Here is a 16096-nt window from a genome sequence, read left to right as displayed (position 1 = left end):
TACAATTACTTTGTCAGCATTCCACCCTTTTCTTCTCAAGATATCTGAAATAAATATCCAAACTGAATGATGTCATATACTAATCAATAATTTTACCTTTTTCATAATGGCCAAGAACATGAGCAAGAGTTTTTTTTCTTCGGGCAGCCATGTCTGCACCGGATATCGTCAATAGATTATCGGGAATAACTCTTCCTGCAGTAACACTACCATTCATCTTTATGACAGTTATCCATTCACCTGGTGACAATCCTTCCTTGTTAACTAACCACCGATTTGCTCTTGGGAGTTCAGAAAACATTTCTATGCCTTTACCTTTTACATCCGTATTCTGCCACGTTTCAAATTTTCCTTCTTTAAGATGTTTACGCGTTTTGCGAATTGCTGACTTCGAGGAAGTTTGAGATGATCATATGATGATTTAATTTCTGCATCCAAATCTCTCATTTCTTTAACGAAATTGTTATTAGTACTATTCAATATGAAACATAATAATACAATGAAACAAAAAGACTTCCCAAGTTGCGCGGACAGTTTCAAAGCCTTTAAACTTCTTATGAGCGTAAAGGAGACTGTGAGACGAGACGAGACGAGACGAGACGAGATGATTATGGAGATTTGTTTGGATGCCACAGTGGAACCGAAACCCTTATGTCACCCGGACCATGGGCTTCCCAACACAAGTTATAAATCAAGGGCACGCCGGGGATCGAACCTGGATCCACAGGATTTGGCCTGTAAGATCAGCGCTCTAGCCACTGGACCACCGTGACGTCTAATATAGAGATATTAAATAAGCGACTACAAATAAAGGAAAATTTCAATATAACATGCTATAACAGAATTGTTGATGTTGTGAATATTCTGTACTTTTCTTCTTGACACTATGGTGTCCAAGACGTATCCAAGACTTCATAAAAGGTGTTACATCCAATCAGCAAGAGGCTTTCGCATCGTGAGATGCGAAATGTTTTCAACAAGCAGAGGATATATTTTCTGTTGCAATGTGATTAATTAAAGTGAGTTCACTTTCTGCTTCTGCAAACTCACAGCCCTCACTTTCGTTTTGTTTCTTGCCACTTTTATTGTTCCGGAATTTCTCTTTCAGAAACCAATGTTCTTTCATCAACCAAGTCTCTAAAATCATCCACATACACCAACATACACAGTCCATTTAATTTGTCTTCTCCGTCCCGCCAACTAAAGAGAATTGCTGCCGGCCACGTTGTGGGGTCCAGTAGATTGAACAACGATAACAGATTTTTACGTTATTCATCCTCATTATTTAACAATCTACTGTTCATGTTATCAAAAATTACACTTTGAATCAAATGTTTGTTGTTAGAAACAAATTTAATATTTTCATAATCTTCTGATCTAATATATTGCGGGTACAAGCGTTTCATACTTCCCACTGCAGTACTCTTATATTGCTCCTGATCAGGCGGTCGGATTTTCCTGACTGTAATAAGGTCCACTTTTTTTTTAAACACATTTATTTGTCACGTGCAATTTTACATGATATATGACATAAGCTAAGTTAAACAACACTATTCATAATACAATACCTGAGATCTTGTGACAAATTAATTACATAATAAGCATTATTTTAGGACATTACGCAAAAGAAAAATTTGAAAGTTGTAATATGATATAATTTGCCAAAATATGACATTTATTTTGACAATTTATGAACACATGAAACAAAATACTTTAATGCTAAAATATATTCGATCTTAAATCATTTGCTGCAGGCTTCCATCACTATTTACAAACTAACCTTTGGAGACTACACAAGAGTTTTACCTAACTTTTAATATGGTAGCGAATTAAAGAAAAAAAAAATATATAAGTATATATACACATATATATTAATAGAGTACAGTTAATAAAGTAAATTATTCACATAATAGCCATAACTTTTTACACAAATTACTGAGTTTTATTTTCATATACTGAGAATGTTTTTTTGATTGTCAATTATTAACAAATTGTTATGCCCTTTTCATCTCAGTGTCCATTCAGCATCCATTAGTAACTTTTGTAGTCCAGCTATCGTTGGACTGTTGTCACTAATCATGTAGTGTAAGTATACCATAATTATCCATGTTAGAGCGAATTTATTGCTGTGGGTGGGCATTTCCAGTTGAAGTACCATCCTTCGAACGTCGTTCGGGTTGTCCGTGTGAGAGGCATTTGTTAGTTTTCGACACAACCAAGACCATACTACAGGTCGGCATGTTGTTAATCGATGGTGATGAGTATCAAAACTTCCACAGTGTTGACATAGAGGTGAGTGCGTGATGTTATGGTGGTACTTTTTTGCTTCTGTGGAACAATATCATTTACTACTTTATATGCACTTGTTTTCCAATCAGTTGAAATATTTGGTAGTCTAAAAATTGTCCATATCCTCTTCCAATTCATGTTCGGATAGTTTTTCATAATGGAGGGAACGGTTTCTTTACCAGCTAACAATGACGTATATATTTCCTTTGTCTTCATAGACGCAGGATCGTTGAGAAGCCGCTCTGGTATTTTATTGAGTCACATTTTTATTCTTCGGAATATGGGATGTTGCAAAGTAAAATATATTAATTCAGATGTAATGGAATTTTTATATTCAATTTTCCTTTGCATTAATGTTTTAATGAGTAAAGCTTTGCTTTTATTATTAACTGCAATCAGACCGCATCCACCTTTCGTAACAAGTGCAGTGCAAGTTTGCATAGATAGAAGAAATTCTTTCCACAAGCATAAATTGCTAGAGGAAGACCTCCTGTGAGATGGAGGAAGCTATTCCAAGATGGAAGCAGGGATGAGATCATTTGGTCGAAGCCTTGATAATCATGATGAGATGTCCGGAAAACTCGTCACAGACCTTTCGTAACGGTTACAATTCGTCACAAATTAAGAATTAGTAACTGATACAATTCGTCACACATTAAGGATTCGTAACGATTAGCATAGACCAGCCTCCTATGGAGCACCCTGGGCAACGTGTGTCGGTAAATTGGTCTACAAAACTGGCTTGACATGGGTGAATGTCGAACAGTCAAGTACCCGTCCTTAGTAAAAAAAAAATAGTCATATCAAAATTATGAAATTTACTCTAATTAGCGGAATAGGACTGGTTATTAAATTTAGAATGACACCACCGATCTCATCCCTTTGAAATTATATCACCTTCCTTCAAGGAGAAAGAAATGTGTAAAATGAACAGTACTCAGAACGCCTTCTACTGGAAATTTGATGTCAGAAGACTAATTAACAGCTACGAACACCAAGAACTGAGGCGACAAGGTGCGCTGTCTCACTCTCTCCCGCAGGTCCCCCCCTCCCTCCCTGTCAAAAGCTCCCTCAGTCTACGTCAGTCGCGCAAGGACCACGCAGAACGCAACCTGCCAGTGCAGTGGAGCGTGTTGTTCATGTGAAGTGTGTTTTCACAGTGTATATCGCACCCATCGCTATTACTGAAAATCACGTTATATATTTACTTGCAAAGCGGTATGTATATTTTGAGCGACGTCCAAAGAATTACAATTGAATTAACTTTTAAAACCTACTGCATTTAATTAAAGACTATCGATTTCTTGCATTAGCGTTACATTACCGTACCTTGTAAAATAGTTATACTGTATGTACAGCTTACGAGTGGCAGACGAATTAATAACTACAAACAGCCGCAGATACAAAGACTGTAAGAGACTAGCCTCATCTTGTCTTGTGGATGTTCTTGAAAATGTAATTCATTCAGTGCCGAAGATTATTTGTTGTGACAGTGACATACAATTATTATAATATTTAAATCATCAGACAAGAGAGAAAATTTACTAGAAGGAGACAGTGCGAGACTAGCCTCATGTTTGTGTTGCGAGTACAGCTGAGTGCATTCGCTTGTTACATATTCAGCTACAAGGTTTATCTATCATATGTTAGGGAGATGTATTGATTTAAAATGTTTTGATCATCAAACAAAAGAGAAAAGTTATTAGCTAAGAGTCTGTGCGAGACTAGTTTCATCTTGTCCTGTCAATTTTGTTTACATTGCTTGTAACACATTCACGTGCAGAGTTTGTTATTCATTGTTCACAGTGACATACAATCACTGTAATATTTAAATCAAACGAGATAAACTATTTATTAGATAAGAGAGAATGCAAAACTAGTCTCAAACTGCGGTGGAAGAAGCCTCATACAGTTTTACAAATACTTTTTGGTCATTTTACTATTCAGAACATCAGCTATCATTGTTTTTCTGATGGTGGTGTACTGACATACAATTATTATATTTAGGCCACGGAAAGAGGTAAAAGTCTCTACATAAGACACATGCGAAACTAGCCTCTTAGCCTGTGAATATTACAGAGCACATTCTCTTGAATTTTATTTTGCTCTGTGGCGGTGTACAGATATAATATTAGATCATAAGAAAAATAGCTAGGCACAAAGAAACTGTGAGACTGTTCTTATCGTTCTTTGTAGAAGGTTTTATCATTTTCGCTTGCTCATTATTGTGTACGCTAGAAGAAAGTGTTCTTCATTATGGCAGTACCTTGGCATAAAAAATATAACACTCAAATTGTCACAAAAAGGTAATAATTACAGGAAGTGCGAAACTGGTCTCATTTTACTCTGTCAATAGTGTTAATCTTGATATTTTAGTACAACAGCAAACATTATTTTGTGATATAGCAATGTATTCACGTATAGCCTACATATGTTACATTCTGAGATATCAAACAACATAACAAATTCAATAGATAAGAGATTTTGCGAAACCAGATCATCTTTTCCTGTTAAAATATTTTATCGTGTTTTTTCACTTAGAGGAAAGAATTTTTCTTTGTTGTGGTAGTGTAATGACACAATTACTATAATTTTTAATCAGGCAAAGCAGAACATCCAGAGACTAGAGACACTGTAGAGCTAGGTTCAACTTGCATAGTGAACAGAAGCTTTGGTCTGCCTCTTTTCCTGTTTATCAATAAGATTGTTCCTGAATGTAGCAGTGAGAGATCATAAGTTATAATATAAAGTTAATAAGCTGTGAGATTAACCCCATAATGAGAAGAAAATAATACTGATCGCTTTGGCTTGCATTTCTTCGGTATGTGATTTAAAAACTATTCTTGGCAGTAAACTGAAATTCAGATTATCGTAAACACAAAATATTTACGAGATATTGGATATTTGAGACTAGCCTCATCTTGTCATGTAAATACTAATGATAACTATAGCTTGTCATTCATTCACTCAGAAGCAAGGATTGTTCTTTCCTGTAGTGGTACATTGAAACACATCAGACAAAAGGGAACATTTGCGAAATAGAAGTGAATCACGTCAGCTTCCGTATCATTCAGCATAGAAACTGTGTTGTGAGAGCTTCACAAAAACACTGCGTATAATTTAGTAACACTTCAACGATTCTATCTGCAGCGGTTATTTTAAAAGCAGTGTGGATGTGATGGTAAAAATGATCATGATACTACGATAATGAAAAAGTGTCGGTGCATACATCACGCCTGTGTTCAGTGAACGTGCAGCAGGAATATCTCCGGCGTCCAGAGTTCGAAGCAGGTGCAGCTTCAATGTCGGTAGACGACGATGAAAGGCGGACCAATTCCAAAGCGATCACTGACGCCGAGAGTGGTACAACGGACAGTGATGTCGGTGTGGATGGCTGCTGTAGGGGCAGCAGCTCTGAGGACGAGGATAACGAGTATGAGGGGGCATCGACGCGAAAGGCGTCGGAGGTGTCCGCCGCCATCATGGAGCATCCGGCGGGTGTCACCTCCAACATCCACATGGAGAACTCCAGTGACGTGCAGATCGGTCCTCGGCTGCACTACAACGCGCCCGTCACCATCAACCAGTACGTCAGCGTCCTGGGAAACGGAGAGCCGGGGGGACAGGATGGCGTCGTCAAACAGGCCATCACCGCGCCCATGCAGGGCCTGGACCAGACTCTCAGTAGTGAGTAGAAATACTGAAATCGCTTCTAATATTCTACAATATTCCTTTCAAATTGCTTTGAGTCTGTGTCTGTGTGTATGTACTGTACTCCAACCAGGAGAAAGTCTCAGGGGAATGAGACGCAGCGGGGTAATGCTATGAATGAATGTTGATGTCATAAGATGTGATAAGGTCACAGATGTGGGTACACGCATCTCCATTGGATAACTCTCAAAGCACAAACGATAACACTGGTACACACATATTTATACTATTCTAGTTACAAAATTAGATCATGGTTAATTTCCTGGTATTTTAATCCCCCCATACAGGAAATAACATATGCAGGAGACCGCATGTTATTTTTTCAGTCGTTCTTATGCACGTGTTGTAAACGTATTTCGTAAGACGTCATTGTGATGTGTATGTATATACTGACGTTTGCAGTAGTCCTTTGTTTATTGCTCGGCAAACGTGTCGTTTTCCCAAGAGCAACGAGTTTTCATTGCTGAACATTATTTTTCCAGTCGTTCTTATGCACGTGTTGTAGACGGATTTCGTAGGAAGTATCCGGATATGGCAGTGTCTAACAATTCGACCATAACGAGATTAATCGCCCGTTTTAAGAAATGTGGATCAGCGTTTCTTGACAATGATGAACGTGATTGTTGGTTCCAGCAGGACAGTGCCCCATATCACACATCTAATGAAACCATGCAGTTTTTGTGCTAGTTTTTTGGTGAGCGTAACATTTCTAAAGGATTATGGCCCCCACGTTCCCCCGATTTGACGTCCCCAGATTTCTTCCTGTGAAGTTATCTTAAAGGAAGGTATACAAAAACAGGTTGCACACTCTGGAGGAACTAAAGAGGAACAAAACAACGGAGATTAACAACATCAATGTACGCGTGCTCAAAAAGTGGCCGAAAACATGGTAAAAAAAGTTCGTACATGCATTACTGAACGGAGCTGCCATTTTCAACATGTGTTGTGAAAAATGATGTAACTCATGTGAAAACTGATGTAAGTAAACGTAATAAATCCATCTTTGTAAATATATGTGAACGTGTTATTAAGATGTGCGCGACTTTTGAATCGCTTTGTAGTACGGTTCAGCAAAAACTAAACAAGTCCATACAGTACAGGCCTTAATATAAGGCTCAGAAATCTGAACAATAGCAAAAGGTAATAAGTGACGGCAGAAATGGAATTTTTAAGAGCAATAACTGGCCACACTAAATTAGACAAAATTCAAAAGTCGGAGAGTAGACAAGAATTAAAGAGTTCAGGATATAAACTATTCGATTAACACATACAGGACAAAATGGAGACATCATGTGGATAGGAAGGCAGATGGTAGATTCCTCAAGTTAACTCTACAGTACCAACGCAAAGGAAGACGGAAGCAGGGAAGACAATGAAGAGATGGTCAGATCAATATGAAGCCGAAACGGATTGAAAAGTCCAAACCGAAAAGAAGAAGGAGAAGGAAAGTTCTGCAATGTTTGGAAAAAGTGGCATAAGTCAATATCAACAAACATTTTTATTAGTTTATTGACAACTTAAGGAACATCTGCTCGCTTGGGAAAAGAGAAATAAGTACTGTATTTCTCCCATTAGAATAATTCATACAGAAGAAAATCAAATCGACACAAACCAGTGTGAAGACAGTTTTTTCCTTCTCCTGGTAAAATTGACATTTTTGACTTGTACCACTTTTCCCGAGCACTACAGAATTTAAAGTAAAAAGAGACATAAATTCTAGTGAAGGAAAATTTTTCCGAAGGGAATTAACATCACGTTGGTTATGCCTACGGTAAATCTACTTACATCACATATAATATTCCAGTAAGGTGTCAGATATATATGCTGGTAATTCGGATTCCATTCCTGGTGGGTCCAAGTATAATTTGTGGTAGACAAACACGGTATTTATAGGTTTTTGCAGCACAGTTCCGTTTCCCCCCACCAAGATTCCATCATTGCTCCATTAATCTTCATGCAGTGTTATGAAATTTGCCTTCTATGATGTACCAAGAGCAAAGCCTACGGCAGCTAAGAGAGCTGCATGCCGATCCGGAGTTGCGCTCCGGTGTGGGTTCGATTCCCGTTTGGGCTATTACCTGGTTGGACTTTTTCCGAGGTTTTCCCAACCGTAAGACGAATGTCAGGTAATCTATGGCGAATTCTCGGCTCATCTCGCCAAATACCATTTCACTATCAATAATCCCATTGATGCTAAATAACCTAATAGTTAATACGGCGTCGTTAAATAACCAACTAAAAAAAAGCACTATAGCTTCGGTGCTTCGCTCATAGAGGGATGAGGACGCTTGGAAGAATGACGGAAGTACCAGCCAATAAAAAAAAACTATATAATAGCCTATACTGTGTACATACCATTAATATGTAAGACCGTGAGAATATGTTATATCGAACAAATGAAGGGTTCAGAACCATAGTGGGCCAAGCGCCATTTACTAAAACCGTACAAAATAAGGGTTAAAATGAAGTTATTACCATAATTCAATGGAAATATATAGCAAGTAATATAAAGTATACACATTAAAACTAAATGATATATCAATTTTCATTAAACTATGGTATCCATTAACTTTAACCCTTGCTTTCTCCGTTTTTAATAAATGGCGCTTGGCCCACTATGGCTCTGAACCCTTCAAATAACCAATAGAAGTTCCTCTAATTAGACCTGCGCTTGAAGTTCCTTAAGACATATAGGAATGAGAAGGGGAAAAAAGAAGAAGAAGAAAGGACATCAATTGAATAATATTGGTGTGACCAACAATGCACGGATGCGTGATGTTGGAGGACGTCAGTTGTAGCACGCCCATGTAATGACTCAAGGCCATTGAGGTCAATCTGTGATTTCCATGCTGTGAATCAGATTTCAATTTTCAATTATTGTCATTCATTACTGCAGCGTTTATAGTAATTCATTTGTTATTTTTACACCAAACTAGCTCAAGTACGTTCAGGACACCAAGTTCTGAGATTTAGTGTACTGGTTTTGGTATTCAATTACAGGAACTAATAAAAATATACAGGCACATCATTTTATTTTTTACTACCATTTTTAATATTAACCTGGCTATACCTTTGGATTAACAGCGTTTGCTACCCTCTTCCACGACTGGAGTTCGATGATACTGGCGTAAAATACAAACAAATCACTTTACTAGGTATGGGAGGGAAGAAAAATAGTTAATCCATTTGCGTAAACTAGGAAATGTCGCAATTTTGAGTTTGATCATTTTCATTAGGTTTTTGTTTAATCACAATACAGTACTGTATTAACACTTAGTGTTTTTACTCACGAATTGAACTATCCATTCGGACGTATTAATTATGCAGTGTATATTGTACTGTTACAGCACATTAGCGTACACTATAGAGAATGAAGTTAAATTGAAAAATAATCATAATATGGATATTTAAACACATTTTTCAAAATCGTGGCCGTTCATTTCGATACAGGCTTCAGTTCTTTTGTGCATATTATCACACTATAGACTATTGCATCTAATTCCAATTACCAGTTTCTCCTTCGTACTAGAAACTCATGTTGAAATAATTCTACACCTACTCTATAAAAGAGTACCTTACGTACTGTAAATTCAACCTTCATTTCTGCCCGATCCGAAAAGAAAAAATTGCTCAGATATGCTATCTACTGTCCGTCCAAGTGGTTATGTCACAGGATGGTAAGAAGGAGGGAAATTACGTGATAGTTAATTACTTAACGAGGCTCTTTTATTTAAGTTATTTTAAAGAGTTGCATAATATTACGTAGACGTCAAATTAATTCCTAACAGAAATTAATGTTTTCAGAAAAGAGCTAAGAATGCCCAGCCACTAGTCTTTACAATGGAGCGAGCATAAGCAGGTGGGGGAAATCGGGATGCGACGTAGACAAACGGACGACAGTACCTGTGCGAAAATATGATTCAATATTGGAAGTTTTCGTCACTAGAAAACACGAACATATTTCTGAAACGTACTATACTCACTAACTCAGTACTGCTTACTCTTATATGCGGCCTTGGTTCTGTGTGGAGGACAGATGGAACTTCGTTAGTAGAAGGGGTGGGAGTGAAGTACATTCAAAACTCAGGTACAATAAAAATTGAAGTAAAAATAAAATGATGTCCCTGTAGTTGTACAGCGTCGTTAAATAACCAACTAAAAAAAAAAGAACTACAGCTTCGGTGGTTCGCTCATAAATGGATGGGGACGTTTGGAAGAATGACATAAGTACCCGCCAATTAAAAAGAAAAAAACTATATAATATACTGAGTAAGACCGTGGGAATACGTTATAGCAAACAAATAACCTGTAGAAGGTCCTCTACTTAGGCAGTGCGCTTAAAGTTCCTTAAGTCACTTGGGAATGAGAAGGGAAAAAAGTAGAAGAAAAAGAAGAAAGGACATCAAATGAATAATATTGGTATGACCAATAGTGCACGGATGCGTGATATTGGAGGACGTCAGTTGCAGCACGCCCATGCAGTGACTCAAGGCCATTGAGGTCAATCTGTGATTTGTCTGCTGTGAATCAGATTTAAATTTTCTATTGTCATTCATTACTGCAGCGTTTATAGTAATTAATTTGCTATTTTTACACCAAACTAATTGAAGTACATTCCAGGACACCACGTTCTGAGATTTAGTCCACTGGTTTTGGTATTTAAATACAGGTACTAATAAAAATATACAGAGACATAATTTTATTTTTAACCCTGTATTACTCAGGTGGGGTGTGGTAAACCCCGGTGCGTATATTTCAACGAAAATCTAAGAGATGGAGCTAGTGTGTACTCTGTGCATCTGTACACCTTTCAATCACATCCAGAAGAGTTCACTTAAGAAATTGTTTAAGTGAACTAAGAATAGTATATTTAATTGCGTTTATTTGATTTCTGAAACTTGCGGAAAAATATATTAGTTATTTAAAATGGGGTTTGTGAAACCCCACCTGAGCAATGGTGAGAATATTTATAACATGAGTAACGCAGGGTTAATTACATTTTTAATATTAACCTGGCTATACCTTTGGATTAACGGTTGAGAACCGGAAACACCGTTTGCTATCCCCTTCCACGACTGGAGTTCGATGATACTGGCGTAAAATACAAACAAATCACTTTACTAGGTATACGAGGGAAGAAAAGTAGTTCATCCATTTACTAAACTTGGAAATGTCGCAATTTTGACTTTGATAATTTTCATTAGGTTTTTGTTTAATCAAAATACAGTACAGTATTAACAATAAGTGTTTTTACTCACAAACTGAGCTGTCCATGTGGACGTATTCATTATGCAGTGTATATTATACTGTCTACAGCACTTTAGCGTACAACATAGAGAATGAAGTTAAATTGAAAAATAATCATAATATGAATATTTAAGCACATTTTTGAAAATGATGGCCGTTCATTTCGATACAGGCTTCAGTTCTAATGTGCATATTATCGCACTATAGACTATTGCATCTGATTCCAAATACCAGTCTTGTCCTTCGTACTAGTAACTCATGTTGAAATAATTCTGTACCTACTCTAGAAAAGAGTACCTTACGTACTGTAAATTCAATTTTCACTTCTGCCCGACCCGCACAGATAAAATTACTCAAAGGAAAGTATCACACCCTGCATGCCGAAACTTGCCTCGAAACTTTAGTGACATAACCGATGAGCTACGAGAAGACCACGTGCAAAACATTAGCTGCCTGTTTTCACTCTAAGGGAGCCTTGGGGGGCGGGGGGGGGGAGGTTGCCGAAGCAGGAGTGGTATAGTCGGAGGCACCGATTTTGGCAGATGACCTCGATGACATTTCCAGTAGGCGAGCCAATATTGTTTCTGTAAGCTGCGAGAATGAGATGCGATAACATTCTGAGTCGTTCATATTTTCATAACAGCAGCTCATATCAATTATCCTTATTATGAAACACACCACGGTACAGTCCTACTCAAAGAATACTTTTAATAAATGTAAATGACTTCCGTTCGCAATGATTTTACAATACGTCTCCTACATTTTCTAAATTAAAATAATTCTTAATTAAAAGGAAAAAGCATTGCATTGCGCATATATACGAGTATAATCCAACCCTTACCAGATCAATATCCAAGATTTGTCCAGTAATAATCTAGGGATCGTCTACTGGTGGTGCGACAATTCAAGTTAATAAAATTACGATTCTTCTTAATAATCAAAATATAATTTGGTTAAATGGGTAAAATTGCATGCTGTGGAAGTTAGATTTATATAAGAGTAATAAATAGGACTGTAATGGATATTACAAGGGCAATAATTTCTTCACACGCACATTGTGAATAGAACAGAGAAGAAAGCATTTTAAAATATTCGAAATCGTACAAAATATCGGAGAAACCAATTTTCCCTGCACAAATTGCACCAATTGAAAAATATAATTACCATTCACAATAAATACTGTATTTTATGGATTCTAAAAAGTTGATTAATCTAGAGGTATTGGCTGATGACTATATTAAATTCCAGCACAACATTCATTCAGAATATGTAGAAATTACACTTTGGATTTTACTAAATGTATAGGCCTACTATCAAAAGGTGTTACATACTCCCTTAAATACTGTACATGTGTTACCTGTGCGATATCCGATGTTTAATTTTTTAAAATATAATTCATAGTACTGAAACTGCCATATTGAATTCGCACAAATTGTATTATTCGTAATTTTCGTCTCGAAAACCCCCTAAGATATCTAATTTAATTTTTCACCCATTTTTGTCCCACTCCACCACTTTAGGGACAAAGTCGGACTAAATAATACCTTATTCGTATTCTGTGATCGCAAAGATCCCCAGATATCGACTTTCATCGAGATCGGATGACATGAGATTTCTCACTCCCTTCTGCCTTTTCATCAGTACCTTAGGATATGGTATTTAAAAAATCTAAGAATGTTTAACCAATATTGTAGAGAGTAACCTTCACTTTAAATTTTACGTTTCTAGTTAAATATAGTTTAGTGAATTTTTAAAATCGTCGACTTCCTTCTCTCTCCTCTCTGCTCGGAAGTAAAAAAAAAAGTTATTTCAAGGGAGTAGCCTACATGAAATTGAATTTTTTTACTTTTCTTATACATTTTAGAAACAATTCTGAGAGATGAGATAAATAGTCTAACCCAATTTTATGAGTGAATCTTTGTATTAAATTTAAAGGCTGCACGTGTGCTGGTTAAACAAAATAAATCGGTATAATTATTTTGATCATTACTGTCTCCCATTTTCCATCCCTTAATGTTCGTATTTCGTAAAACTCAGTCTTATCTATTGACTAAGGATTAACATATTTCCATATACATATATATTTCCATATATATAACAGATTATATTTCCATTTCGTACAATATTCTGGTCACGCGACATAATCATATACTTTGTCTTTTCGGGATTTACCACCAAACCTATCGCTTTATTTGCTTCAAGTAAAATTTCCGTGTTTTCCCTAACATATTCACGTCATCCGCATAGACAAAAAGCTGATGTAACCCGTTCAATTCCAAACCCTCTCTGTTATCCTGAACTTTCCTAATGGCATATTCTAGAGCGAAGTTAAAAAGTAAAGGTGATAGTGCACCTCCTTGCTTTAGCCCCCAGTGAATTGGAAAAGCATCAGATAGAAACTGGCCTATACGCACTCTGCTGTAAGTTTCATTGAGACACATTTTAATTAATCGAACAAGTTTCTTGGGAATACCAAAGACACATATAGACTACTGTAATATTTGTTTAGTTTTTGGAGGTGTCTGTCCAGAGTGCACAAATACTAGGGCGTACATGTTTACTCATACGTCCTACCCATTCCACTGCGACAGAGATAACAACCGATCTTGCAGCGGTGAGAACTCGCTCTCCAGATCGCATTAAGAAAATCCATCTGCCAAAATCCCTGGCGCGACCTATACATGGACTCTGTTGGCTGTAGGAACCGGTGGTTAAGGGGATCAAGTGGTTAGGTCGGTGCGCGTAGAGGATCGGTGGGCACGCAAATCATCCCATATTAGGAGGTGTACAATAGACCTCAGGTCGCAGTGCGTGGAATGTTCCCTCCCTGCCTCCTAACAAGGAAAAAAAAAGAACAGAAAAGTAATATTGTCATGAAATTAACAGAACCGGAGAATTCAAGAGGAAGTGCTCGCACTATGATAATGAAACACTTTGATGTAAACTTCAGTAGTTAAAAAAAATAATGTAACCATAGTAGTGTTCTTTACGTATTTTTTTTAGCGTTAACTAGTTCTTTAACAGATGATTTGGACATTGTTCAAAAGTGCCCTGTTCCTGTTCAAAGGTACTCCATACATGCGGTCCACGCCTGTGGAGTAACGGTTAGCACTCTAGCCGCGAAACCAGATGGCCCGGGTTCGATTCCCGGTCGGGGCAAGTTACCTGGTTGAGGTTTTTTCCGGGGTTTTCCCGCAACCCACTATGAGCAAATGCTGGGTAACTTTCGGTGTTGGACCCCGGATTCATTTCACCGGCATTATCACCTTCATCTCATTCAGACGCTAAATAACCTAAGCTGTTGATAAAGCGTCGTAAAATAACCTACCAACCTCCATACATGGGAGCAGTTTTGTTATGTTACAAGAGTTTGTTCTGACTTAATTTACGTTTCAGATATATGTAATTTCTCCAAAGATAAAATTCTCAGTACTTTATTAAGCAATAACTTATAATTCTGTGCCATTTAAAGTGTGAAAAATTGATAATGGATATGAATAATGAATGTAAATATAGAAAAACTGTCCAAATGTGCCCCTTCTCCTCTGTTATATGTAGGTCTATATCCCTTTTGCTTGCAATAAAAAGTAAAATGTGTGCGATGTATAGTGCTTATATACATAAGGTTATTATTAGTGCTGTTGATCGATCAAAATATTTAATCGATTAACTATTTGAATTTCATAGATTAGTCGAGTTTTGATCGAGTTGAAAAAAGTTTTAATATACTATAACACACAATTATTGTTAAATTTAACTTGTGTTCGGCGATAAGCATAATTATTTTTTTATGTTTTATTTTACGACGCTCGCAACTGCAGAGGTAATATCAGCGTCGCCGGATGTGCCGGAATTTTGTCCCGCAGGAGTTCTTTTACATGCCAGTAAATCTAATGACATGAGCCTGTCGCATTTAAGCACACTTAAATGCCATCGACCTGGCCCGGGATCGAACCCGCAACCTTGGGTATAGAAGGCTAGCGCTATACCAACTTGCCAACCAGGTCGACAGCATAAGTATGAAATGTTGTATATGGTATCTTTATATTACAAAACAGCTATTTTAATTACTTACTAACATATTTATTATGAGGCTTATAACTTAATGTGTCAGTTCCTCCGGGAATTTTTGAGACAAACATAAATAACAAAAGGTATGAAGACTCGTCTAGTTAATACTGCTTCATTCATGATTTTAAACACGTGAGTGCATTCACATGCTCCGAATTAAGTGCCTCTCTACATTTAGTAACAATGTTGCCTGCATCATTAAACACAAAAAAACTTTTTTCTGTCAAGCACTTCTCCACGATCGCTCAATTTAAATCCAAACGTTTCACCGAGTTTACCTCTCAAATTCTCATATGACATAATGGAGTTTACATTTTTCACAAACCACAGAAAACTGATTTTTTTTCTTCATCAAACTAAACACAGAACCTTCATATACAAACTCAGTACAGAAACTGCAACTGCAAAACTACAGTGGTCGAAACAGAAGACTGGCCCCTATTGTAATGGAATTACCAGATTTTAGAAAGAGAAAAAGGTAGATGCCCTCTCACTTGCACACAGTGTAGACATGGCTATTTTATAAGGGATGAGGGGAACGAATCCCAGAAAAGTATTTATTTCATATGCTAGGAAGATGAACTGACGACAAGGTGGAAGTTTTCTTTGGAAAACCATAAGACTTAATAAGGGTTTCGCATTGTGTTTCAACTTTCAATAGAGGTAGACTAAGTCACTTGTCCTCATATCTCCATCTCCTTCTGAAGTGTTTGTGCAAAGATTTTCCCTACGCTATCTGGTTTACAGTTAGAAAATAACAGTACTATTGTGCTTTTAA

General features: G+C 37.0%; 1 protein-coding gene and 1 long non-coding RNA gene across 2 annotated transcripts in view; one reads left to right on the top strand and one right to left on the bottom strand.

Moving 5' to 3' along the window:
* LOC138713506 (uncharacterized) overlaps positions 1 to 16096 on the bottom strand; it is a 334865-nt gene that overhangs the window by 168419 nt on the left and 150350 nt on the right. The window lies entirely within an intron of this gene.
* LOC138713505 (peptidoglycan-recognition protein LA-like) overlaps positions 3380 to 16096 on the top strand; it is a 138575-nt gene continuing 125858 nt past the window's right edge. Inside the window, exon 1 of the mRNA XM_069845673.1 lies at positions 3380 to 5976. Coding sequence (XP_069701774.1) covers positions 5592 to 5976 — 385 coding nt within the window. The 5' untranslated portion in view covers positions 3380 to 5591. The remainder of the gene's footprint in view (positions 5977 to 16096) is intronic.

The sequence above is a fragment of the Periplaneta americana genome, chromosome 14 (assembly GCF_040183065.1).
Source record: "Periplaneta americana isolate PAMFEO1 chromosome 14, P.americana_PAMFEO1_priV1, whole genome shotgun sequence".
Classification (NCBI taxonomy): Eukaryota; Metazoa; Arthropoda; class Insecta; order Blattodea; family Blattidae; genus Periplaneta; species Periplaneta americana.
The sequence above is the reverse complement of the archived record's forward strand: the minus strand, read 5'-3'. Positions and strand labels throughout refer to the sequence as shown.